The 25,645-nt window shown below is 50.4% G+C and overlaps 1 protein-coding gene across 2 annotated transcripts in view; it reads right to left on the reverse strand.

Moving 5' to 3' along the window:
- The window catches only part of LOC118313801 (neurogenic locus notch homolog protein 1-like), a 40,609-nt gene that overhangs the window by 11,168 nt on the left and 3,796 nt on the right, over window positions 1-25,645 (reverse strand). For both annotated transcript variants that reach the window (XM_047329122.1, XM_035639662.2), the window contains exons 3-22: window positions 15,552-15,814; window positions 15,083-15,415; window positions 13,271-13,393; window positions 12,901-13,134; window positions 11,814-11,969; window positions 11,531-11,716; window positions 10,417-10,530; window positions 7,517-7,630; window positions 7,133-7,366; window positions 6,930-7,040; window positions 5,948-6,140; window positions 4,984-5,129; window positions 4,578-4,691; window positions 3,606-3,725; window positions 2,637-2,789; window positions 2,309-2,537; window positions 1,637-1,838; window positions 1,338-1,491; window positions 1,021-1,205; window positions 575-707 (exon numbers count right to left, since the gene is read on the reverse strand). In XM_047329122.1, the coding sequence (XP_047185078.1) occupies window positions 575-707; window positions 1,021-1,205; window positions 1,338-1,491; window positions 1,637-1,838; window positions 2,309-2,537; window positions 2,637-2,789; window positions 3,606-3,725; window positions 4,578-4,691; window positions 4,984-5,129; window positions 5,948-6,140; window positions 6,930-7,040; window positions 7,133-7,366; window positions 7,517-7,630; window positions 10,417-10,530; window positions 11,531-11,716; window positions 11,814-11,969; window positions 12,901-13,134; window positions 13,271-13,393; window positions 15,083-15,415; window positions 15,552-15,814 (3,497 nt within the window). The remainder of the gene's footprint in view (window positions 1-574; window positions 708-1,020; window positions 1,206-1,337; window positions 1,492-1,636; window positions 1,839-2,308; window positions 2,538-2,636; window positions 2,790-3,605; window positions 3,726-4,577; window positions 4,692-4,983; window positions 5,130-5,947; window positions 6,141-6,929; window positions 7,041-7,132; window positions 7,367-7,516; window positions 7,631-10,416; window positions 10,531-11,530; window positions 11,717-11,813; window positions 11,970-12,900; window positions 13,135-13,270; window positions 13,394-15,082; window positions 15,416-15,551; window positions 15,815-25,645) is intronic.

A 25,645-nucleotide genomic window follows, 5' to 3' on the forward strand; every position in this document is an offset into this window, starting at 1 on the left:
GAATGAAAAACACAGAAATACAAATAGAGACACAAATAAACTGAAATTTAACGGTGTCCTGCTTCTCTAATGTAACACACTTTAGGTTAAAAACAGAAATAGGAGAGGATAGGTATAAAAAATTGTCGTCAAAAACTTTTAACGATTTCTGAATCTTGTAAAATGAAAAAACACAAGAAAAGGCTTAAAAATCATGAATTAAAAAAAAAGAAGGAATATTTTATGGTGGATTTTCTTCTAACTTTACGTCAGGGGCTCAGACACAATTTAGTGGCTTAATTATGAAAAACAACTACAGACACATGTTGGCTTTTTGGGGGGGGGGGGGGGATACACTCACTCCACCGGCCCTTGAGGCTGACCTGCAACACACACTCCCCTTCATGTCTGAGAGAAAAATCAATGGCGTATTTGACGAGTAGAGGAAAGAGATGGGGCGGGGGGGCGGTGGGAGGAGTTTTGCAGACGCGCTCCGGGTGCTGCTAAGCCCTAATTAATGAAGCGTGGAGGACGAGGCCGGAGAGGATGGATAGGCAGAGCGGTGTGCGGAGGCGTGTGCGTGGGGTCCGCTGACCTTGGGTCCCGCGGGGACAGGAGCATTTGTAGGTATTGATCAGGTCAATGCAGGTGCCCCCGTTCTGGCACGGCTGGGAGAGGCACTCATTGATCTCGTCGGAGCAGTTGGTCCCCACGTAGCCTGGCAAGCACTGGGAGGATGGAGAGGAAAGAGGAAGGAGGCCAAGAAAGAGGGAGAAGAGAGGGGTGGGGGGGGGGGGGGGGGGGGAGAGTTGAATCAATGACTGACATGAAACAAAGACTGTTTACCTGGCGCTTTTTCTGGCCTCCATCCTGCCAAGGCCAGCAGATCCTTTATTCCAGGGGAGATTAACATAAGCAAGCTGCTTGCCTTCTATTTATAAAACAGGCCTCTTCATCTAAACCCCTTAAAAACCCTGTCATGAAACCTAAATGAACATATCAAACTGCATTCAAACTTTTAAAGTGCCTTTTGTAAAATACCTTGCAGGTGTATCCGCCCAAGAAGTCGGTGCAGGCGGCTCCGTTTTGACAGGGGTTGGGCGTGCACTCGTCCACCTGCTCCTCACAGTAGCTCCCGGTGTATCCCACCTGACAGTGGCAGTAGTGAACGTTGCCTGCGTCCAGGCACTGGCCCGAGTTACGGCACAGGTGGGCAACGTCCACTCCTGCGCAGAGAGGACGGGACGGGGAGGGGGGGAACTGCTGTTGGTGTTGTCTTTGAACTTTTTTATGGAATTAGGATGATATTTTGAGGTGTTTTCTTTTTCTTTTTTTTTAAAGCATCCCCTCCATCGTACCTCTCTGTTTGGCTGCCACCTCACAGGAAACACTGGGGACGTCGCAGTACAGGCCCGTCCAGCCGGTCTCACACTCGCAGCTGTAGGTGGTTCCCCTCTGCCAGCAGGTTCCCCCGTTCTTACAGGGCGACAAGTCGCACCAGCGAACCAGGTTCTGGAAGGTGCGGGGAGATATTGGATTTTTATTCCGCAGTTAGCTTTGATTTGGTCATTCGCTCATCAAAAGATGTGCAAAAGTACAAGTGCATTCAAATGATTGCAGCAGCCACACAGCAAGCGTCCACGATCGCTCGTCCTACCTGGCAGTTCAGTCCGGTGTAACCGTGAGGGCAGGTGCACTTGTAGGTGCCGTAGCTGTCCTGGCAGGTGCCGCCGTTCAGACAGGGCTTGGAGTCGCACTCGTTGATGTCGTGCTGGCAGTAGCTCCCGGTGAAGCCCGGCGGGCACAGGCACGTGAAGGTGTTGATGCCGTCCATGCAGCTGCCGCCGTTGAAGCAGGAGCTGCAGAAGAAATGTGGTACGGATTTTGAATTACACCAGTATGAGTTGTGCGGCGTTGTGCGGCTTTTTTCAAGAAGAAGAGGGGAGAGGGAGAGACAAAGTCAAACTCAACTTACCTGACAGACTCACAGAAAGTTAAATACATACCAATATTTTAATTGCAAAGTCCTACTTTATATCCCAACTAGGCTTGGCAACTCTACAGCCATACACTAATCTAATGTACAGGGAAAGTATCTTTTATTGATCATGGGCCTGCTGCAATATACTGGAGATGAAGTTAACAGTTGTAGGTCAATACTCCACCAGAGGGGGCAGTAGTGGACAAGAAAATAGGGGACTGCATGATCCAGAGGATGAAGATGAACCTGTTGATCTGACCGGACGCCCTTAACCACCAATCTGTCTGAATACTTTGATACCGATCTGTAAAAGGGACGTGGCACTTGTGTCCTCTGCGAGCTCCGTACCTCTCCGTGCAGTCAGGCGTGTTGTTTTCACAGTGGATGCCGCTGAAGCCGGCCGGGCAGGTGCAGGTGTAGCTGTTGACGCAGTCGGTGCAGTTGGCCCCGTTCTTGCACGGGTTGCTCTCGCACTCGTTGATGTCCTCCTCGCACTTGGTGCCCCGGAAGCCGGCCGTGCAGGTGCACAGGAAGCCGTTCACCTCGTCGTCGCAGAGGCCCCCGTTGCTGCAGGGGTCTGGAGGCAGAGCGTTTCGGCCTTAGCAAATTGGAAATGTGCGGGCGGGGGGGGGGGGGGTTCTCTAAGAACAAAAAGAGGAGAATTCGGGGAGCTTACTGGGCTGGCAGTCGTCAACGTCGGTCTCACAGTTGCGTCCGGTGAAGCCCGGTTTGCAGCCGCAGCGGTAACTGCCCAGAGTGTTCAGGCAGGTTGCTCCGTTGCGACAGGGGTTCTTCACACACTCTTTGATGTCCACCTCGCAGGTTTGGCCTGAGAGTGGAGGAACGCAGAGGAGAATGTTTACCCCTGCTCTTTACACGGCGGGTCAAATCCAGCGTCCGAGATGAGATAAGATTTATTTATTTGCCCTTCATTTATCCCCAATGGGGGATATTCAGGTGTGACAGCAGCCCAAAGCCACAGGGCCAGAATGAGTACAGGTTTGAATAAGAATAGAATAAAAATAAGAATAATATCAAATGGAATGTAATAGAATAGAACGACGTAGACAAAGAATACACAAATGTTACAATACCATCTCAGACAATAGGATGTGGGATATAGGAGGATATTAAATGACACTTCATTGAGCACGAGGAGGGAAAGTAAGTACGGAAGTTCTAAACTCCATATTCTAAACGACATAATACACACTGCCCTACAAAGCAGAACAATTCAGGTGAGGTGCTGTAAAAACAGTTAAAGGTGTAGGGCCCTGAAAATACATATTTTAAATATTAAATCCACACCAAAACATGATTCTGCGACCTGAGTCATTTTCCTGAATGAAGAGGGGGCTGTGAGTGAGAATGCAAATGGCTGCAAATGTGACTCCGTACATTTTCCGGAACTTTTGCTGCCAGACCCAGAGCAAAATGTTTTCCGGAAAATGTCCGAGTGAGCCCACAGTTCCGGAAGTGTTCCTGCTGTGAACGTGTCTGACCCCGGACGATCTCCTGCTGCGCTCTTCGTACGATGAGCGGCAACATTTGCAGGAGTTTATGTCTGAAGAAGCTTGGGGATTTTTTTTTTTTTTTTGCTGCTGCTGCTGCTGCACACTACGGGTCCGCCGACGTCAATGTTTACCTTGCCATCCTTCGGGACAGACACAAGAGAAGCTCTGGAAGTCCTCCGACTCCTGACACGTTCCTCCGTGTTTGCAGGGTTTGGAGCCGCAGGGGGCCATGAGGGTTTCACAGTTCTCCCCTGCACCACATGGGACAGAAAAAAAGAAATCCCCGTTCATTTAAAAAGGCAAGTTACAACGCTAGGCTCAACTTTCTACAGTGTGATATCACACATCAGGAGTCATGAACTTGGAGATAGCCCAACCCAAATGGACACGGAATCCTCTTTCAGTCAGTGCTATCAGAAGATTCTAGCCAGGTTCTGTTAGTGTTAGAGGCCTGCAGAGACGTTTCCCTATCTGTTTCCACAACACACGGCTCGCACAGGAAGCCGGCTCCAGTTTCCGGCCATTGTGAGGCCATTTGCTGCTCTGTGAGACAGGAAGCAGGCAAACAGGAAATGTGTCGAGCGCCGACATCCCCCCCCCCCCCCCCCCCCCCCCCCCCCCCCCCCCCCCCCCCCCCCCCCCCCCCCCCCCCCCCCCCCCCCCCCCCCCCCCGCCCGTTCCCACCCCTGCGCAAGCAAAAGGCCTTTTTTTTATTATTCAAAGTCCTGTGGATTTTTCCAAAAAGACGACTCGACAAATGCAAGAAAAAAAAAAGTTGGCCCCTCATCCTTTCCAATATCATCCGTTTTGTCGACTGATAAATGAGAGGAGTTGGAAAAATATTTTCCAGATCTCTTATCGAGGACGCTCAGCGTGCCACTGAGGAGCAGCGTGAGCCAGAGGTTCTCGGTGTCTTTGAGGAAGTCTCGCGTCTGAACTTTACTCGACGGCTATTTCATCCGACACACGTTCCTGCTCTTTGCCCAACAACCCAAAGTACACATGCTGTGGAAACTACCGGCCTCCTCCCTCCAGCAAGGAAATGCCTGAGCACGGGGTCAGCGCGTAGGCATATCAGCTATTTTCCAATAATATTTTCATACCCGTGTAGGGCAGGACGCAGTTGCACTTGTAGCCCGCGACGTCGTCGATGCACGTCCCCTGGTTGAGGCACGGGTTGGAGGCACACTCGTTGATGTTGGTCTGGCAGTTTGGTCCTGTGGTTACAGCGGAGAGAGGGGAACGTATTAGACACACACACACACACACACACACACACACACACACACACACACACACACACACACACACACACACACACACACACACACACACACACACACACACACACACACACACACACACACACACACACACACACACACACACACACACACACACACACACACACACACTTCAGTTTAAGGTCAACAGTCAAGTGGTGTGGAGGGGAAACACACAATATACTGTACAAGCCACTGACACACACACACACACACAGGTACTGACCGGTGAAGCCCATGCGACAGGTGCAGACGTAGCCGCTGGTCATGTCCTTGCAGGTGCCTCCATTGGTGCACGGGTTGGACTCACACTCGTTGTTGTTGATGTCACAGTTCTTGCCGCTCCAGCCAGAATCGCACAGGCACTTATAGCTGACGGGGACAAAATTCCCAGAGGTCATTTCAGTCTGACATGAATTGGATTTCTTACACAGTTTCCTCCCACTTCAAAAAAAAAACAAAACCGCCACATCTTGCATCAGACATTCGTAAGGGCTCGGCGCTGAGCTGCAGGACTTTATCGGAACAGCACTGAGAGTGTGGTTCTTGATTTGAAATAGAATGTTTCCACTTTTATGTCTGCTTGCACTCAAACTGCATTCAACAAATTAGGAGTTTGGCAAAATTGACGAAAAAAACAAAGAAAAAGGACACACGCTGGCCCGCCTTCTTGCTGGGTGTCAGATGAGAAGCTCGATACCATCCTCACATCTATAAAAACCCCAGCGTGCATCAACGTTCTCATCTAGCTCCTTGCGAGAACACGTCCAACTCCCCCTTCCAAGTTGTAGAAAACACCGGGTCTATATTTCTCAGAAGAATCGTTTCAGCAATGGCTACCAAAACTCAGGTATTGGCACTGGTATCAGAACGTTTAAACGACGTCCAGCCCAAGATCTTTGCGCACTAAATCGCGAATGTGTGATTTTATTGTCCATTCCAGGAATGTAAGGAAATGAAAAACCCTTTTAACAACCTCCAGAAGGAGAAGCTGAACTTGCTGGGATTCGGTTTCATTTAACGCCAACTTTTAAATGATAGTTTGGGGAAATGCACTTATTGGACGATTAATATGGTCCTGCTGCCAACAGCTGGTTCTCCTTAGTTTAGCATACAGACGGGAATACTGTGGGAAACAGCTAGTCGGTGTCCCAGTTCCCCTGGTTCGGCTCCCTGGTCGTCCGCCTCACCCGTTGATCTTGTCGTCGCAGTGGCCGTGGATGCAGGGGTTGCTGAGACACTCGTTGACCTGGGAGAAGCAGGTGGCGTCGTGGTAGCCGTCCGGACACACGCACGTGAAGCCGTTGATGCCGTCGATGCAGGTGCCGCCATTGTGGCAGGGGTTGATGGCGCACTCGTCGATGTTGATGTTGCACATGGTGCCTGAAAAGGAAAGAAGGACGAGGGGGGCTTCGTGTGAAGATGCTGCACAGTGCGGCGTCAAATCAGTTCTTCCTCGACGTATGACGGGATACTTTCCTCTCTATCTTTTGTATAAATACACGACGACACAGTTCGCGCAACTACAAACAGGGCCGCCGCACAATGAACGTCTGTAGCTCGGAGCAGGTAACGTATCAATTCCCAGAGACATGAGGGGTTGTAAGCCCCCCTTTGTCGGCCCACTTGAGGCATTGACGCCATTCATTAACATGAAGGCGGCCCATTTGGCTTTTTAAAGCAGGGACCGGCTTTCCGAGCTTTTAAAAGCTCAACTTTCAGGAATCTTTCAGGGGGAATCTTTTCTCCTGCTCAAATCTCCGGTGGCCTTGTTTGTGTGTGTGTGTGTGTGTGTGTGTGTGTGTGTCCCCGTCCTCTCTTTGTGCGGGAGGGGCAGCTTGGGTGTCCTGACGGCAGCAGGTTGGGGACAGGGTGGAGCTGGAAGGCGACACCGGTCGAGCCTCAGAGGAGCGTGCTCACTCGCTCGCCATCTGTCACCCTCCCCGTCCGTGCCTTCGAATCCCTCAATGCTGCACCTTAAACACTCGTTGTGTGCAGGTTGAAGGCGATTTTGACCAACTCTCTGCTCCCTCCTCTCGACGCAGTAAAAGTTTCTACCGCTGTGATCTGAGCTTCTTGTAGAGAGAAGATGGCGGGGGGTGTTCTCGCTCGCAGGGGCTGAGCCCAACCCTCTGGCCTGAAAAAAGAGACGGCGCGTCGGAGCTTTCTTACCAGTGTAGCCCGGTTCACAGGCACACTCGTAGCCATTGATCTTGTCGATGCAGGTCCCGTAGTCGCAGGGGTTGCTCTTGCAGTCGTCGATGTTGATTTCACAGTTGATTCCTGGAAGAAAAATTGCTCTCGCTTTGACCTTGGAAATTTCGCAGAGACGTCACACCCCTATTTCTTCATATGTGCGCGTGTGCGGCCCTTACCCGTGGTGCCCTTGGGGCAGCTGCATATGTAGGCGTTCTCCTGGTCCTGGCAGGTGCCCCCGTTCCTGCACGGCTGGCTCAGACACTCGTTGATGTTGGTTTCGCACAGCCGGCCGGTGTACCCGGGCTTGCAGTGGCAGCTGAAGGAGGCCAGGCCGTCGATGCAGGTGCCGTAGTGGCAGGGGTCCGAGGAGCACTCGTTGATGTCGGTCTCGCAGTGTCTCCCAGTGTAACCTGGCCGAAAAGAGTCGACGCATTACGCTGTTTCAATTTCGAAGGCTCAAAAATATCGGCCTCCTGTGCCACACTTTACCTTCGACTTGGCCAAGGCCTCTTAAAGTTTTTACTGTGTGATTATTGCACTTAAAAGAAAACCTTTTGTACCTTCGGTGCACTCGCAGGTGTACTTGTTGGGCCCGTCCGTGCATTTGGCGCCATTTTTGCACGGCGTGCTGGCACACTCGTCGATGTCTATCTGGCAAAGGTTCCCAGTGAAGCCTGGAGAAACAGCCAGAGGGGTTTTCATTGTGTGCGTCTGTGCTTGAGGGAGCGTGTGTGTGTGTGTGTGTGTGTGTGTGTGTGCGTGTGTGTGTGTGTACAGACATGGCAACTGTGTTCTCACCATTTCAAACCCGTCCCGCTCCTAATCCCGAGCCCTTGCTCGTAAGAGCTCTCAACCAATCAGAAAATCTGCATGTTAATTAACGAGAGCAAAACACTATAAGCTCCCTATTTTCCCCCTTTTTCTCTTCTTTTCAGCACGACTCCGAAAGGAGAAGGGAGAGTGGGGGAGCCGGCTAGTTTCAGGCGGGAGGGGTGGGGGGTGGGGGGGTGAGGGAAGAATGAAAGTTGCGAGGCCTCCTGACCAAGGGGTGACAAAGGAGGGCCTGTGCGCTCAACGCCTCATCTCAGCCAAACCGAGCCTGTTGCCTCCTTTGTCCTCCAAAACTTTTCCATCACAATGTGCATTCTCCTGTCTGGCTTTCACCCCCCTCCCCTCCGCTCCTTGCCCGCGCTCTACAAAGAGCCAGCTTGACCTTTCGCCCTCCACCATTCAACCGCCTTGTCATTCAAAATCAACCAGCAGGCTTTCTCCCCGTTTATTTTTTTTTGCACATCTCTGATATTTTTCCTCTCATCTCCCCCTCTGTCAAAAGACGGTACAGTCCCGAGGTCTAGGGAGACGTTGTCTGATGAAGCGATAAAGTTCCACCTCCCCCTCCCCACCTCTCTGCATGAAGACGCAGGTGGCAGACAGACAGACAGACAGACAGACAGACAGACAGCGGTTAACCCAGCGACGAGGTACTTGCGTGGACTTTGCTAGAACCAATCTGACTTGAGCTTATGCAAGACATGCAGAGATGTGTTTTTAGTCACACACACACACACACACACACACACACACACAACTGTGGTTAAAAAAATATGCAAGTCTCCGAAAAAAGAAAAAAAGTTGATTCAAGTTTTGCACCACTTTGTAGGCACAAACAGGTTTATAAGTAAAAACTCAATCTGATTTATAACTGCCAACTTTTATAAATGCAATCAGTCATATTGTTAGGAAGTGGTATCAATTATATCTTCATACTTTGTCTGTAATCATCAGCCTTCTTTTTGTGTGAACTTTTGGACTCAATATATCAATATGGAAGAAAGTCCCGAGGCTCAAAAAGTGGAACATGAGCCGTTTGCCGAGCAAGAGGGTAAACCAACACGTGGGTCCTCAGTTAGCCGAGCTGCCAAAAAGTGGAACAAACCTCAAGCGAATACAAATTGAGTGTTTATTTTTCCAGGACGCGATGCAAACGGAATCCTCCAAACTCAAATCAAAATGATGAAAAACAGGACGTGTCATACCCAGATGCACACATATGCATAAACATATTCAAAAGTCGTATCAGAAATGCAGGCGTGCGCACGCGCACACACACGCACACACACACACACACGCACGCGCACACACACACACACACGTCATGCACCTCAGCAGCCAGAGAGGGATTTATCCCCAGACTGTTGGAATCAGACATTTCAGCGGCCCTCGGCGGGGTTTCCATGGCTATTCCATGTACAGAAATGAAAAGAGGGGACCCTCGCCTCGGGCCTGGCTCGCACCAGGGACAAATTTACATCTCAAGCAGACCGGTTAAAGCCCCCCGCCCCCTTTCTTCAGCCCTCCCTTCCTGCTTCGGCATAACGGTCTGTGCGTCTCATCCCCCCCCCCCCCCCAAAAAAAAAAACCCACTTTCACCACCACCACCACCACTTTGTGCCGCTTCCTCACATAACCCCCTCTCAATGTCACACGGAATTCTTTTAGGCGTTAAGCTCTTGTGCTCACTCTTGTACCCCCTTCTCTTTTAATTCTAAAGCTTCCTCGTTGGGATGTCTTTCTTCCTCTCTTTCAATTTTCCCCCCTTCCTCTCCTTTCCCCTCTCAACAGGAGGAATCCTGCCTCTCTCTCTCTCTCTCTCTCTCTCTCTCTCTCTCTCTCTCTCCACCCAGGCCGCCTTTGATCCACCCATTTTTCAGAGCTTCGCTATTTTTCCTCCCAGGAAAAAAAAAAAAAGAGAAAAAGGAAAAAAGAATTTACTTCCACGTCAATGATCCCACTGAAAGAATTCAAAAACAAAACAAAACAAAGAAACAGTGGAAGAACCTTCCCCTAATTTCTTCACTTCTCCTTTTTCGCTCTCACCAAAATTCAATAGTTGCATTCCTTCACCCCCCCCCCCCCCCGAACTACACGACAGTACTTCTCGTCCAAATACTGTAACTCTGATGGCATTTCTGGGGACAAGCACGTTGCAGCAAAACAACTTCCTCTGTTCAAATCGGACTGATCGACAGCCTCCCTGGCAGCCACTACACAGGAATCATCATCTCACGATTAACCTTGCAGCAGTTCTGCCTGCGAACATCCTCTCCCCCTAGTTACGGGTCACGGGTCTAGATGGGATCCACAAGTTCCCGCTCACTCGTCAGACTTTGCGAAAAAAAAAGTGATTAGAAAACTTATTTAAAAAGTTCAAACTTCCTCAAGTCTTTCCCTATAGATTCTTTTATTTCTCCACCTCGACTGCTGCGTTCGTTCTGTGCTACCCGGGCCTGCGTAAGCCTGCCTCAGGGCTGGGATTAGTGCCCGTCCAGAGAGGTGTGTGTGTGTGTGTGTGTGTGTGTGTGTGTGTGTTTGAGCGCGGGAGAGAGAGAGAGAGAGACAGACAGAGAGGCAGAGAGAGAGAGAGCCTCCTCCCTCCTCCGCGGCAGTACGGCAGCCTCACCTGTGGGGCACTGGCAGTGGAAGGAGTTGATCTTGTCGATACACTTGCCGTTGTTGAGGCAGGGGCCGTTGGCGCACTCGTCCGTATCGATCTGGCAGAAATCCCCCTCGTAGCCTGGCCAATTAGCAAGGGAGCACCAGGAAGGGAGATGGATCGGTCGGTTGGACGGGCGAGAGAGAGAGAGATGCTCGGTGAGAAGCGTGTTCACACTGCTGTCGTGTAGCAGTGGGCCTGCCATGAGCAATTTTCCTTGAAATTTGATTCAATCGACTTATTAAGTGAAAAAAATCGAACAGATTCCTTGTTTTGTCCGACCAAAGGTCCCAAACGTGAAACGCATTCGGTTTGCGATCACGTACGACAAAGGAAAGCGGCTGAATCCTCAAGTCCGCGAACAAATTTCTCTTCCAAAAATGACTTAACGGTTTAATCAAATATGAAAATAGCTGTATAATAGATCGATCAGTTCGTAGCAGAGAAAAGTAAAAAATTGCCGTCGCAATTTCCCGGAGCCAAGGCTGTTGTTCTCAAATTGCTTGTTTTAGTTTATTAAAGATAATTCAAGTTTCAGCAAACGAAACTAAAGGTTCACATTTGAGGGAAGCATTATTTTTTTAGGCTCGAAACTAATTGTGAAAATTTGGGGGGGGGGAAAACCAAAAAAACCTTGAATCTATATAAAACTTTCCACAAAGGACTAAAGGGTTAATCAACTAGTAACCTCAGCACCAAATAGTGGGAAGCAAAAAAGGCAAACAAAGATGTTCACTTACACTTCAGTCACGTTTGGTACCATGTGGTTTTGGCCTTTGGACTATTTACTCCAACGGCAAATTACAGGGAAGGTGCAGATAACCTCACTCAAGCCACAGAGACTGAAAATAGACCGATTCCACTTGGAGGAGCCTTTTAAAACTCTTGACTCCGCGTGACTCGGATTTGCCGACATCAGTTTAAGCAAATGAGAACGACACTTTAGTCAAGATCACAATTTCGCCTCGGAAGGACTTGCGATCTCGCAAAAAGAAAAAAGCCCTTGTGCGTCACCGTGTCCCGGGTTCGCGGCGGGACGGTCCGTTAAGCTGCAGATAGTATTCTCTTCCGAGCGTCTCACCTGGCATGCAGATGCAGTGGAAGTCTCCGATCTGGTCCAGGCACGTGGCCTCGTTCATGCACGGGTTGGACATGCACTCGTTGATGTCCAGCTCGCACCGCGGCCCCACGTAACCCTGCTGGCACTTACACTGGAACGAACCCTTGGTGTTGATGCACTTGCCCGCGTGCTCACACGGGTTGGAACCTGTTTTGAGAAGTATGAATGAAATCAATGCTTCGCTTCAGCGGTCCGAGAGCAGACAAGCCGACGGGTCAAGGTGCAAAGCGGCGCGAGGCCTTACCCAGTGCACACTCGTCAACGTCCTGGTCGCAGGAGGCCCCGACGTACCCCAAGGGGCAGGTACAGAAGTGGTTTCCATTGACCGGGTTGGTGTCGCAGTTGGAGCCCTTCTGACACGGGTTACTGATGCAGGCGTCGTCCAGCTGGCACAGCAGACCTGGTGCAGAGAGCGCGTGGTGGCCCTTTTATTATATTGCCCTGAACGTCACCCCCGTAATTTCTCGTTTTATGAACTGCAATTATCCCGAATCCCATGAACTTTAGTGACTTTAATCCAACAAGAAAAAAAAAGGTCTCTGTTGTACTTTTCTTAGTTGTCAGTGCTGCTCTTTTTTTTCCCGACTCACTGGAAATCTGATGCAACTCCAAGACAGTTCCTTTTTTTATTTTTTTTTATTTTTTTTTAACTTTAAATGACAGGTTGAGGTAAGATGACTGATGGAAAACTTTACTTATAAGAAGTATATAAATAAATACATTATCTTCTCCAAAGCTTTTTCAGCAGGGACAGGATGTCAGGAGAGGCTGTTTCTCTAATAACTATATTAGATAGTATCCAGATGTCCAATGATTCAAATCAATAATCCAGTTAGTCGTAAAGTTGAATAGTTATATAAGAGTGATGGTGCTGTGACTTGGAACAGTTATAAAGTAGTCGACCAACAGCCATAAATCAGGGAAAAACTCTGAACTTTACTCATCACAGCATTTATGTCGAAGAGTCATTCATATTAATGAATGTCAGCACATTATTGTCTTCAAATGGCGGTGAGACTTTAGCTGAACTTAGAAGTGTCGAAATGATACATCTGCAAACTGCGAACCACACACACACACACACACACACACTCATGTCTACCAACACTTTGGGTAAAACCAAAGATCAGCATTCATGAATGTCACACACTCACTCCCTGGTGTGGACTCCACAGCCCTTTTCATTTCAGCTTGTTTCACTTCCTCGTCCTTCCACCAGCCCCTAATGAAAACGTCACCTAGTCACAGACGCGGCTGATTCGAGCTCACGAAGCTGCCACGAGCTGTTCCCTCGCCGAGCAATTCAGAGCCCCAACAAGCGCGGGAAATACCTGTGCGGCCGTGGGGGCACTCGCAGTAGAACGACGCCACGCGGTCGTGACAGGTGGACCCGGCGTAGCAGGCGGCGCTGGCACAGTCGTCGATGTTCTCGCTGCAGTCGTCGCCGGTCCAGCCGTTCACGCACACGCACTGGTAGCTGCCGTAGGTGTTGTGGCACGTGCCGCCGTTCTGGCAGGCGTTGGGCATCAGCTGGCACTCGTCGACGTCCTCTGTGCAGAGCTGACCTGCGGGACAACAGAGGGGTCAAGAGGAGTGGAGGTTTAATTGGATCATGTCCCCCAAAAAACAGACCGCTGGTCTCCTGGTGAACTTCCATCAAATCCCGCCAGTGTTGTTGAAGTGACGTATCTAAATAGAAACCTGTAAACTCCGGTCTGCACTGGCAGTTGTAGGTGTTGACGCCGTCGACGCACGTCCCACCGTTCTGGCACTCGTGCCCGGGACAGTCGTCGATGTTGTAGTTGCAGCTCTTCCCGCTGAAACCTGAAACAGACAAAAACGCGCGGCTCCATTTCGTTTGTCCCAGCACGCGTTGCCCCCACTTTCTCTACAGTCATTTTTCCGAAACATATTTTCCCCATTCACAACAAAAGGGAGTGACACTTTTTTCTACAGTTAAATGTGGTCAACTGTCTTTCTTTCCTGCCAAGAAAAGGAGGCAGCCTCTTGAGGTCTGTGGCAGCCGTGCCATGTAATAACCAATAATCCACTCTGTCAGACAGTTACACAAGAGGAAACCACTGGACCGTACAAGTGGCGTGTTGGGAAATATATAGCACACTGCCACGGCCTTAACCCTCCTCAGCGATTATTAAATTCACTACAGTAGCAGGCGAAGCTGGTTAACATTTAAAAACGTTAGCAAAGTCAGAGAGAATGTGAGCCCTTCATTGAATATATTAAAGAGAATTTCATAATTGATAAAGCAACAGTCACTCTGTGTGATTCTTTGCTGCCTCACAACTAAGATGGAATTGTGTTATGTGTTTTCATCCATTCCGCATTTTTATATTCCGATATTGTGAGATAGATATAGAGTGACATGCAAGATGACAGGGTAATATAAAATATATATATATATATAATCTTAAAAAATTTTAGCCAGCTGGTGTAGCGGAGTCGTTGAATGGTTAGTCGACAGGAAATGAAGCAAAATGTCAACTCTTTATCGACAATTATGAATAACTTAATGAGTAACATAAGTTCCAGTAGGCCTCGAATGCCAGTCAGCCAGATGGGATGACAAGCTGTGACACGTGACTTACTAAAGTCAGCGGAAACAGACAAAAAAAAAATGAGGCAGTATCAGCGTGTTTGGGAGGTCCGGGAGGTGACGGGCAGGACGGTACAGCCCCGGCGATCTCCGCTTCACGTCGCGACGTGAGACAGATGTCCTTTCACAATTTCCTTGCGATAAGCCCCCCGATGCCTTCCCGCTCTGCCTTGTTCACACACAGGACACGACACGGGCCGGAACGAGCCCGAGCCTTGAATGACATCATGCGCTCGACCAGCCACTGACCCCGGGGCTGAGGTCGGCGTGCTGAGGAACTCGAGAGTGACTGGAGAGGATCTCTCAAGAGGGCCGCGTGAGTCACGGCAGCTGGCAAATGACAAATCCGGCTGATGTGTTTGATAGTTTAACTTCTTGTAGTTTAAAACTGACAGGAAACGATATATAGGCCTATTGTTATTTTTGGATATGAAACGAGAATTTGGTCACACAGCCACTGCTTTCAGTCGGCGACGAATATAACTAAAGGAGCAAATTTGGGTCTGTTTATCTGCCATGACTGAAAGGTTAGCACCGCCTTGGACTAAAGCGCGAACACAACCTAGTTGGGGAAAGGGTTTTTTGGCTGTTGGGGTCAACATTTGGTGAAAGCAGCATGTGGCTGGTGACTAGCAGCTACCATGCTTCACATACACCGGTTAAAATAGCTCCTCCCTCTTTCCAACAGACGTGGTTGAATAGAAGTGGGTGGTGGGACACGGCTCGTACGCTATATTGCTCTCGGCATGTTGGGTTGTTCCTGGTTCTCTCCGTTCCCTCAAATGACTCAAGTCGAAGCTGATGTTAAATATTCACGTGGATCGAAGTGCTGGGACGGCAGGCCGCGTGAACAACTTTCCAACCATCCCCCAAAATTTAGCTCCATATGAATTTCCTACCTGGCACACAGGTGCATTCGTAGCTGGTCTCTCCCTTCTGGATGCAGGTGCCCCCGTTGTGGCAGGGCGACGGGCTGCAGGGCAGGTAGCGGCTCTCGCAGTGCCTGCCCGTGTACTCCTGCGGACACTGGCACGCGTACCCGCCGAACTGGTTGACGCACGTGCCGCCGTTCTTGCAGGGCGACGCGTCGCACTCGTTCACGTCCTGCTTGCAGGTCTTTCCCGAGAAGAACGGCGTGCAGGTGCAGACGTAGATGGACTCGATGGCGGAGCACTGGCCGCTGTTGGCACACGGGTTCGAGGCACAGGGGTCGGCTTGTTGGCACAGTTTACCTGAGGACAGAGAAATGAAGTAGATTAATAATCTCACTTTATGTTATCCCAAATGTATCTAGAGTTCTTTCAGTTTATTCTCAATTTGTTCTGTTGACATCAGTACAATCTGAAGGATATCAATGAAGTGTCATACCTGACCATCCGGGCGGGCAGCGGCACTTGTACGTCTGCAGAGTCTCCAGCTCACAGGTGCCTCCGTGGCGACACGGCGAGCTGACGCACTCATTGTGGACGGGCGTCAGGCAATGGCGGTCGGCGTAGCCCAGCTTGCAGGTGCAGCTGAAGTCCACCGCGTTCCCCCTGGTCACGGGGCGACACGCGGCGCCGTTCATGCATGGCGAGGAGGTGCACGGGTCGCGGAACTGGCAGCGGCTTCCTAGGTATCCGTCCCGGCATCTGGGTAAAAGACAAACGGGGCGGGGGTGAGTTAGGAGCTGCGAGGGGAGGATAAATGACGTCGGCAGTCATTTATCTTCTTTACTTAGTTCATTGGGGATCAAGCGGGGATGATTTCAAGAGAACGGAAATACACTTGAACATTCTCTAATGATTCTCATATGCACGTTGAGATTTTCTTATTTTGTAAAGTTGCCGATTCACGGTTATCAAAAAAAAAGAAGATTTCATAAAATTTCTGATCCACTTGCTTGAAGCTGTGCATATATAAATTTGACACCGGCTCATGACATTTCCTTTCCTATGCTTGTCTCCTTTTTTTTTTATTATAGTGTTGTCCAAATAAATATAAGTATAACTGTTCAGGACTTCAGGAAAATTCAGGAAATGGAGATCAGACCGAGAAATCACGTTGCTAGTAATCAGCTAAACTCAATTCATTGTCCAGCACTATTCTATGGGAGGTGATAAAAAAAAATATTGAAATTGTCCTTCACGTACTTCATTATCAAACAAAAGACCGTGAACCGCCACCATTGTACCGCCAAAGGGAACAATTTCTGATTTAATAAAAACACGTGGTCCTGCGAGATACATTGCTCTTCCAATAAATGTCCATTCTATATTTATTTGAATTTTCTCATTTCAAATTTGCATCACAAAGAGTGGGGGGAACAGTCAAAGGGAATTTCCAAAGACCCATATTTTCACCCGACTCCATCTTTTTTTGGCGGCCTAGCGCGGACCGAAGGGTTCACGAGGGGTTACGACAACACTTTTGCGAGGGCCCCGCCCCTTTGTGCACCACTGTGCCTATAAATCAGCTGTTTGGTTAATAGCCTTTAACCAATAGGACAAACTATCCGTTTCCCTTTAAAAGATGGTCCTGCACTGCCCTGCTGGTTTTTTTTTACAACACGGCAACACGGCCATGAGAAACTATGCTTTAAATGGGACATTCATCTTTCTGCCGTGACCCCCCGGCGAACAATGTGCTTGAGGCTGTAAAACAGTGGTTGGAACAGAGAGGGGGGGGGGGACAAACTGCTGAGAGGTTTCTCACAGGTTGTGTGTGTGTGTGTGTGTGTGTGTGAGTCATAAACGTCCAACTCGCACAAGTTCCCAGAGAGAGAGAGAGAGAGAGAGAGAGAGAGAGAGAGAGAGAGAGAGACAGAGAGAGAGAGAGAGAGCGGCTGCAGATCACAGGGACACATTCACACATTTACAATTACAATGACAGGAGCTGAAGAGTGTCCCCTGAGGATACGCTCGGCTCTACAAAGGGGCCACACACACAGAGCATGAATACACACATACCTACAGGGTGCGCAGTCTTTTGCACACAGGCACACGCACACGCACACACACACACACACACACACACACACACACACACACACACAGAGACAGAGGAAGATTACACACATTCACAACTGCATGCGTATTAACTCCTGACAGGGCAGGTGATTAAGTCAAGAGAAGAGCCGAAGTGTTACTACCAACACATTTGTATATGAATATATTGATTGAATCTTCTTCAATTTAACCTCACTTAGAAATATGGCAAATGTTTCCTTTGTCATTTCCGTCATTACCATAAAAGTATTGAGGTCCAGCTGCATTAGACCCTCCCTATTGCAAAAGACAAAGACTCTACTCGACAGCACCGGAGACGAGAACCAAAAGAAGAAGGAGAGAGAGAAAAAAAAGAACACATTGAATTCTTGAAGTTCCTTAATCGTCTCTCTCTAAAAGACGTTGAGACGCGCGGAGAGCAGCCATGGCGGCGGCCCTCAGCGGGGACGAAATGTGCTCGCTTCAGCCCCCTTTTGTCAGCACTCATTCATCCTGGGGACAAGGCTCCATCTATACCGCAGCGTTTGAACATTACGGGCGACCGAAAAAGCACCTCGCCACCGCGGCGACTCCCCCGTTGAGGATTTGCTGCAGCATCGTACGAGAAAATGGGAAGAGGATAAAAAAAAAAAAAAAAAGACACGGGGCACGACCTCTGAAAAAAGAAACATGAACGATTTTTTAAAAGTGCATTCCTCCGCAGAGAGGGAAATTATACAGCGAATGTCTAGAAATCAAAATTTCTTTGGGTAGGGTCTTTCTCCCCCCCCCCCCCCCCCCCCCCCCCCCCCTCTGCGTAGACTTGACAAACAGCTATTCTCTGAGAACTTTGTTGTGTTTTTTAACAAAGACAATATAGTGCCAAAAAAAAAACACATCCTGCCGACATCAAAGCGGACTTCCCACCACATTAAAAACCCGCCGTCGCCCTCAAATACCTGAGCAGAGCCAGCAAGTCTGTTAGCCCCCGAGGGGCTGGCAGGGCCATGTCCCCAAACATTCCCAGGGGGTCCAGCCAGTGTGTGTGTGTGTGTGTGTGTGTGTGTGTGTGAGTGGGGGCCAAGCCGTGGCCCCTCCGTGGGGACAGGCGTGTGTTTGGACAGGGTCGCCCTCTCAGGGGATTAGTCGGCCTTAGGACTGTGGCAAAGGAAAAGAAAACATCACATGCTAGGCCGCCCGCTGCATAAACAGTAGTAGTGAGCGGCGGCGGTGGCATGTCGGCGCGTCGCGACCGCGTCCGAGCGCCGCTGTGCACTGCGATCGCGAAGTTCAAACAATGCACAGTCAAAATCAACTGCGTGCACATTTAAAGAAACAAATCCAAGTCAAATTGTCAAATTCAAGTCACATGAAGCCAAAATTACACATTTTAATTTAAAGGGAATTGCGGTTTTTGACATTATGATCACTAAAGGCTTCATTCAGACAGGAAAAAAACCCTTTTAATACCATGAAACAACTTGTAACACCATTTGGTTATGAGTCCCAAATAAGTTTAGAAGTTCTCTAATCTGTCACATACTGTCTTCTATTGATTTGATGAGACGTCAGCGTCGATATTGGCACCGACAGCCACCGGATCACGTATCAACCAGACGTGATATTCAGAAATTTGATGAAAACAGTGGCATCAGATTAGTCGCCTACTCAGTACTGATATGTACTAGGTTGACATTTGCCTTTTTTCCACGGCCAATGCCGATATTTAGAGAACAGGGTGTTCAATGGCTGACATATCAAGTAGAGTAACCAGAGCACAAGTAATCAAACATTTGTCTGCAGACATTTTCGGACTGTTGGCATCGGCCAATCCTGGGTCTCTAAAAATTCTTCGCCCAATCAATCGGCCGATCAGTGACTCGCTCTGTCGTTGATATTGACGACAGAGCGGAGGTGTTGAAACAGGCATCAGGAGAGAAAATCGGTACCGTAGCACATGAAAATGACTTCACTGAACCGCCGGTGTTTGAGACAACTCTTCCCGTGGATGCGAACTAGGGCGGTCGCTATCAACAACGTCAATGTAAAAATGTAAAAATAGCAGGGCATACGATCTTTGTTCGAACTTTTGTAGAAAGTGACGCCAGAGTTGCCACTAATGGCCGAAAAGAAAAACAACAACAACAACAACAACAACAACAACAACAACAACAACAACAACGTGGAGTCCGTCACACGTCCTCTCTCTGTTGCAGTTCCTCTTGGAGAGTCACTCTGATCAGACAGATGTGTCCTTACACCAAAAATGTGTTATGTAGCTGGAAGCGCATAATCTGTATCCACACCCTTAGAGAGGACAGTAGCACTGTGTGTGTGTGTGTGTGTGTGTGTGTGTGTGTTGGGGGGGGGGGGGGGGGGGGGGGGGGGGGTCGTCTGGCTGCGAGAAGGCCAGTCCAGTTAAGCCCCAGTGGTGGCGGGTGCTGAGGTCGTGAGGCGCCACACGAACTCGCTGGAAAAAGGCCGCAGGGAGCAGGTGCGCATGTTAATGAGGAGACGGCAGCTGCTGCCCCGGCCGCATACTACCCCCCCCCCCCCCCCCCCCCTCCCCTCCTCCTCCTCCTCCTCCTCATCCCTTATCCCTCATCCCACCACTCTGCCTCCTTCCTCTCCAGGGCACCCCATCCTACTACTGTCCCAAAGCCTGTACTGCAAACATTTAAATTCACGAATAACTTTGTTTTTTCTTTAAGTTTCTACTCATCGTGTCGACTGTGGTGGAGAAGAGATTTGAACATCTGTCTGTGATGAGGCAGAATAAAAAGGAGTAAGATGAAATCCATTTAAAATCTATACATATATTTGAGCAGACTGGTTGGATCTTTCACTTTAGTCTTGGGGAGACTTAAAACCACATCTTGAGCTGGGCCACTTTTTACAGTGTTGGTATGTGACCGGCGGCTTCCCCTTCCCCTAATGGCAGAGAAGTGAGGAGCGAGGGGGAAGAGAGGGAGAGAGAGAGAGCGAAGGATGAGTGGGCCCATTGTTTCTCCTCCCCATTCAGAGCTGACCACAGGTCGGGGCGTATTCAGCTGTTGGACCTCCTCTTTCCCCTCCTTCCCCTCCTCTTTCTCCCCCCCCCCCCCCCCCAAAAAAAAACTTTCTCTAAATCTTCTTTCATCATATATGGCTCATCCCCGAATTTTCCTCCCCTTCTTTTCCTCATTACTGGTTTCACTTCCTCGGTTCAAAGCCGTGTTGGTCGCTGGCATCCGCCCGCCACCCTCCGTTCACCTCCTTTCCCTCCAAGGCCCCTCGCCACACTTTCTCCTACACTCCTTTACGTTTGTGAGAACGCCGCATCGGGATTCGCGAGTCTCAACCGACTACGGCGCGCTGGCCGAAAGAACTCCCCTCCGAGTGACTGCGGGCTGCCCCGGTGTGTTGCGATGTTTGAGGGGCCAAAGCGGCGTGGCAAAAAAGGAAAGAGAGCTCGAAATCCAAAACACACGGCACACAAGCAGCGGGACAAACAAAGGAGTCTGGGAGCTGGAACTGGTTTGGCTGGGTTTTTTCTCAAAGGGGAGAAGGAGTGAAGGGGTGTTTACTCCAACGAGCCTCCTCACCCGGGACACGTCGACGGAGGCCTGCTGGCAGCCTGACTTTATGGTTCCCTGAAAAAACTCACACCGGCTTTGAAACCGGCATCTGCCCTCGCAAAAAAAACAGCCCAGCGTCTCGCACCGAGGCCTGAAAGACAAACAGACGGAGGGCCCCCCCCCCCGCCCCGCCCCCCGAGCCCGCGTGGATGCACTATTCAAACACGCCGGCCGAGGTGCGAGCAGTAAGTCAACTGTAGCACACGCTCGGCGGAGAATGCAAACAGTTTGCTCTTTAACTTGGCGAGAGCCCGTGAAAGACACGCTCGGCACAGAGCGGTGCCGCCGCCGCCGCCGAGCTCAACCGTCTCAATGTGGAGCTCGTACGTACAAAAGAAAAACGAGGGAGTTGGACAAAAGGATATCCAACGACTCTTTTATGGAGCCTCGGCTGTGTTCAAAACAAACAGAGGCAGCGCAGCTGCTTCAACAAGGGAAATCTGCCGGCCCGGCGAGCGGGATAATCTCGACGGCAGCAGGTGAACTGAGCTGCTGGAAAGGTAAATAAAGAAGACATGCAAAAGGAGCGGGGGGCACAAATCAGAAGCTGAGCAAATATCAGGTGTCCGGCAGGTATCGTATAACCGCGGCACAGCGGTGGAATTATCTCCGCGGTAAGGCCGATACTGTTATTATCTCCTCCGTCATCCCTGCCCAATGGGGCCCATTGTTCCCCCTCGGCGCTCACTTCTGGGGCCGCCTCTTCCTCCTCTTCCATGGCTGCCACGGTAGCCCGTGGCAACAGGTCCGCAGCGCATGATGGGATGCATAACAGGGGCCTGGGGGCGGCGGCCCGAGCCTCCAGCAGATGTTGCGGTGACATCTGACCCTCAGCCAGGCGTCGCTCGGGGAGGAAAAAAAAAAGGGGGGCTTTCCTCGGTGTCGGGCCAATCTGCCATCTGCCATCATCTCGGAGGTCACACACAGACGGGGACGGAGGCTTTGGAACGCAACATGAAGTCTACACTACACGTGCACTGTGTACAAATACAAAACCTGCACTCGGAGCTGCACAGGCCGCGCTCTTAAGAAGCTTATTGAATTGGGTTGTGCAATGAAATTATCATTTAGCCACACAAAGCCCTGTGGGAGACGGAATCAGTGTCGGGTTTCATTTCTGTAAGTGACATAATTAGGAATGTTTGAGGCTAATACTTTGTTTACCTCTGAGGTTTAGTTTTTTTTTAGGTTACAGAAAAACACAAAAACAAAAGATGATCCATGTTTAGGCTGTGAGTTAAAGGGAAATTCCAAATTTAGGGGTTAGGGATCAAGAAGATTGTAAACCAGTTCATTTGCCGGACGGAGGGAAGCGTTTGTCGTGTTATTGAGTGAACCAGGGGTTTTGTGTAATTCCCCTCTCTCTCATTCCCATGTGTCGTCGTCTGTGATGAAGACCCTCAAACCGGGAGTCAAACTGCGTTAGTGGAGCATGTATGTACCTCGGCTCCCCCCGCCCCTCCTCCATGTCTCCCCACCAGCCGTTCTCATTTCCTGGCTGTTTGGTTTCTCCGCCTCGACTAAGTCCCCTTTAGTCCGGACCGATCTGTTTTACAAGCATCGCCCAGGGGGGGCTCCCTTTGCCTCCGTTGCCTCTACACTTCCCACCACCCCCCTCTTGTGTTTGTCCCAGCAGCCTTTAGAGACCCGAACGGCTCGGCCGCCGGCGGTGGGGAAGATCGAAAACTCGAAAATTCAGCTGCAACCACACACACACACGTTGACTCCGCCGGGGTAAGAAATAGCTCTCTGGCTAAACCCGGAGCTGGCACCGAAACAGGGATGTTGTTTGTTGTGGAACTGAAACCAAAGTGACCACCGATGCCTCACCGGCCACGGAAATTACAGGGGAAGCGCTGCCCCTCTTTCTGTCTTTCTTCCTCTCCCTCCATCCATCCCTCCTTCCCTTCCTTCCTCTCTAATAGCACAGGAGAGCGCTGACCTGGCCGGCCCACATCTGGCGGCCTTCATTAGAGACCCTGTTTATTGGGGAGTGCCGTGGACGTGGCCCATGGGAAAGAGCCAGCTCCCCCAGGGATCAACACTCTGTGTGTGTGTGTGTGTGTGTCTCGAGAGTCGCAGCAGGTCTAATGACTTCTGCCTCTGCCTGCTTTACGAGGGCCGGGAACCACTTAGAGGCCTCTGCGGTTGTCTGAAGGTGAAGCGGCCGGTGCAGCCGAACCCCTCGGGGCCTGTCGGCGTGTCCCGTCGCTTCGTCCTCCCCGCGCCCCGGTCGTCCTCCGTGGATCACGGCCAGCATCGGGCCGTTTGTCGGATTCCTGAAGTGTCCCAATTGAGTTTGACTCACGTTCACGTCGCGCAGCACCGTTGCCTCGCGTCTTTCCCCTCTGCCTTAGTGTGATCGAAAGGCAATTCTAGCCATAGATCTAAGAAGAAAAAAGTATTTTGACCCCTCTCAGTCCATCCCGGCTCACAACACTGCAAGTTGTCACGTGTGGATCACAGTTGGATCTTACAATCCTTGAGGGAACTGTAATTTCCCCCCCCCCCCCCCTCTTTGTAACAGACGTCCTGATTGGTATCGTCTTACGATCTGCATCGCTGCTCTATTTCACCACAGACGCATCACCCTGCTTTTTCCTAAATATCCTGTGACTTGAGTGTGTGTGAGTGTGTGTGTGTGTGTGTGTGTGTGTGTGTGTGTGTGTCTCGCAGCTCAAAGCACACCTGGCAGAAAGAGTCAAACTGTTGCTGCTGCGTGGAGCGGGAATGGGCAAAACCCCGCAAGTAATCGCGGGCGTTACGGAGCACACGCTGCCGTGCGGACGAGTGCACGTCCCTCTTGGCTGTTATACTGTGACCCGCAGACAGGTGGTCTGGCTGAAGGACAGACAGAGAGAAAAGAAATGAGGAAGTGTGGTTTAGAGTTTGCCAAGTGGCTTTGTCACACACACACACACACACACACACACACTGAGTTTCCGAGTCATCTTAGCCTGCGATCAAAGTTTATGGGCTTTGTCTTGGCATATCCCAAACCGAGGAGGCTCGAATATCACCGGCGAGGTTCCCCAGCGCTGAGTCGCCAGAGCACTCCGCAGATCAGCCCTCTCACCGGCCCGGGCCCCTGCAAATGGGAACCCAACACGGGGCCGGCGGCAGCGGCCATATGAAAAGCCTCGCGCGGTGTGGGTTGTTTTTTGTTTTTTCCTGGTTGTGTGATGATATGATCAGATACAGCACCTTTTCTTCCCCCGGGCCACTATCAGGCCGCTTCCTGACTCTGAATGGAGGTGTGTGGGGGGGGGGGGGGGGGGGGGTGAGATGGGACTCATCTGACCAAGAGAAAACAGAGGTGCCATTGAAGAGTCCGGAGAGACAAGGGCTCACTTTGACTGTGAAGTGGACGTACACACACCGGCGAGGGATTGACGACCGCTCCGTGACCTGAGGCTACGTTCACGCCAGCACATGCGAATCTGAAAAGGTTTAGAGTCCTCACATTTCCGACAAGTGTTTGTCATTCGCCCTGAAAACATTCACGTGTTCAAGACTAAGTGGTCCCAGGAACTGTCAAACGCCACGGGGAGGGCTTCGGAAAAAAGAACTGGAAATGTATTGGACTTGTTCCTGTAGCTCTTATGGTTTTCATCCATGACATTTGTAGGAGTTCGTGTCCAAGTTGGAGTCAGAGTTAAGCATGGAACTTAAATTCTTTGACATTGAGGTTCGCAGATTAACACGTCAACCCCCAACTCAAGTTCCATTAACGTCAACGTCTGAGCATTTGCCGATGAAGCCCATGTGATGCAGCTGAAAGCTCTTAACGGTAAAAAAAAGGATTTTCTTTTTTAAGGAACATTTGTAAGGTTGAGATTACAGTTCATGCTCAAAGTTCGGAAGGGACCTGGTTCCTGGCTTCATGCAGGGGCAGTGGAGCTTCGAAGACGCGACCTTCGCTATTGAAATTGACACCCAAAGTTTACGTGCACACGATCCACAAAACGAATATCAATGCTACGGCTCAGAATTACGTTCTTTCTTCTTCGTCTTCTTCCCAAATTATTGTGTTTGCTGGCCTCATTCAAACAAACGGCCGAAAAGAGAAAAGAAGAAATCCCCCTCATGCGACTCCCTGCCGTCAGCAGCCTGTCAGAACTCTGTTGTGCTCTGTCATCACGCCGACTAACCGGCGACGAGTGCGCGCGATCTCTCAGCGGCGTCCTTCCTCGCCGCGGCATCTCTCATCGGGGCAGGAGCTCCGCTGCTGCGAGCTGCTTTGATTCCGCTGGCCATTGTGCCACTGGAATTTCACTAACTGGAGTTCTTCTTCTTTCCCTTCTCCCCCGGTCTGGATCGGCTCGGCTCTGTCTGCGCTCTCGCTGCCAAGCCTCCACGGTAAATGAGAGGCCTCCTCGAAGCTCTTTTGGAGATAAACTTCAGTCAGCCGGGCTCTCACATGGCCCCCGGCGGGCCAGACACGGGGAGCGGACGGTATTTATGGTATGGCATGTCAAGTAGGCACCTCTGTCAGGACCGTATCAAAACGGAAGCAACCAGTGCTTCTTACTTGACCTCGGCATAACACATGAGTGGTGTCTGATTGAGGAGAAAACCAGCACGTAGATCTGTGACGGAAGCTTTTAGGAAACACAAAAACGCAACAAGGTCAACAAGGAAATCACAGACAACCTGATCGACAATGTATCAATCAACACTTGGCGCTAGTGTCAGCGGCCGAACGCGGAGGATTGTTCACAGGGAGTCGGCCGCGACGTGCACCCGGCGGCCCGGTTCACGTTGCGGGTCAACGCGTTCGAGCGCTGAGGCTGTTGCGCGACGCCTTCAGCGGCTCTGCAGGAGCTTTGCCGAGTGTGAGAAAATGACTCGGACCGCGTCACGAGGGGGCTCGCTTGGC

The sequence above is a fragment of the Scophthalmus maximus genome, chromosome 19 (genome assembly GCF_022379125.1).
Source record: "Scophthalmus maximus strain ysfricsl-2021 chromosome 19, ASM2237912v1, whole genome shotgun sequence".
NCBI classification, from domain to species: domain Eukaryota; kingdom Metazoa; phylum Chordata; class Actinopteri; order Pleuronectiformes; family Scophthalmidae; genus Scophthalmus; species Scophthalmus maximus.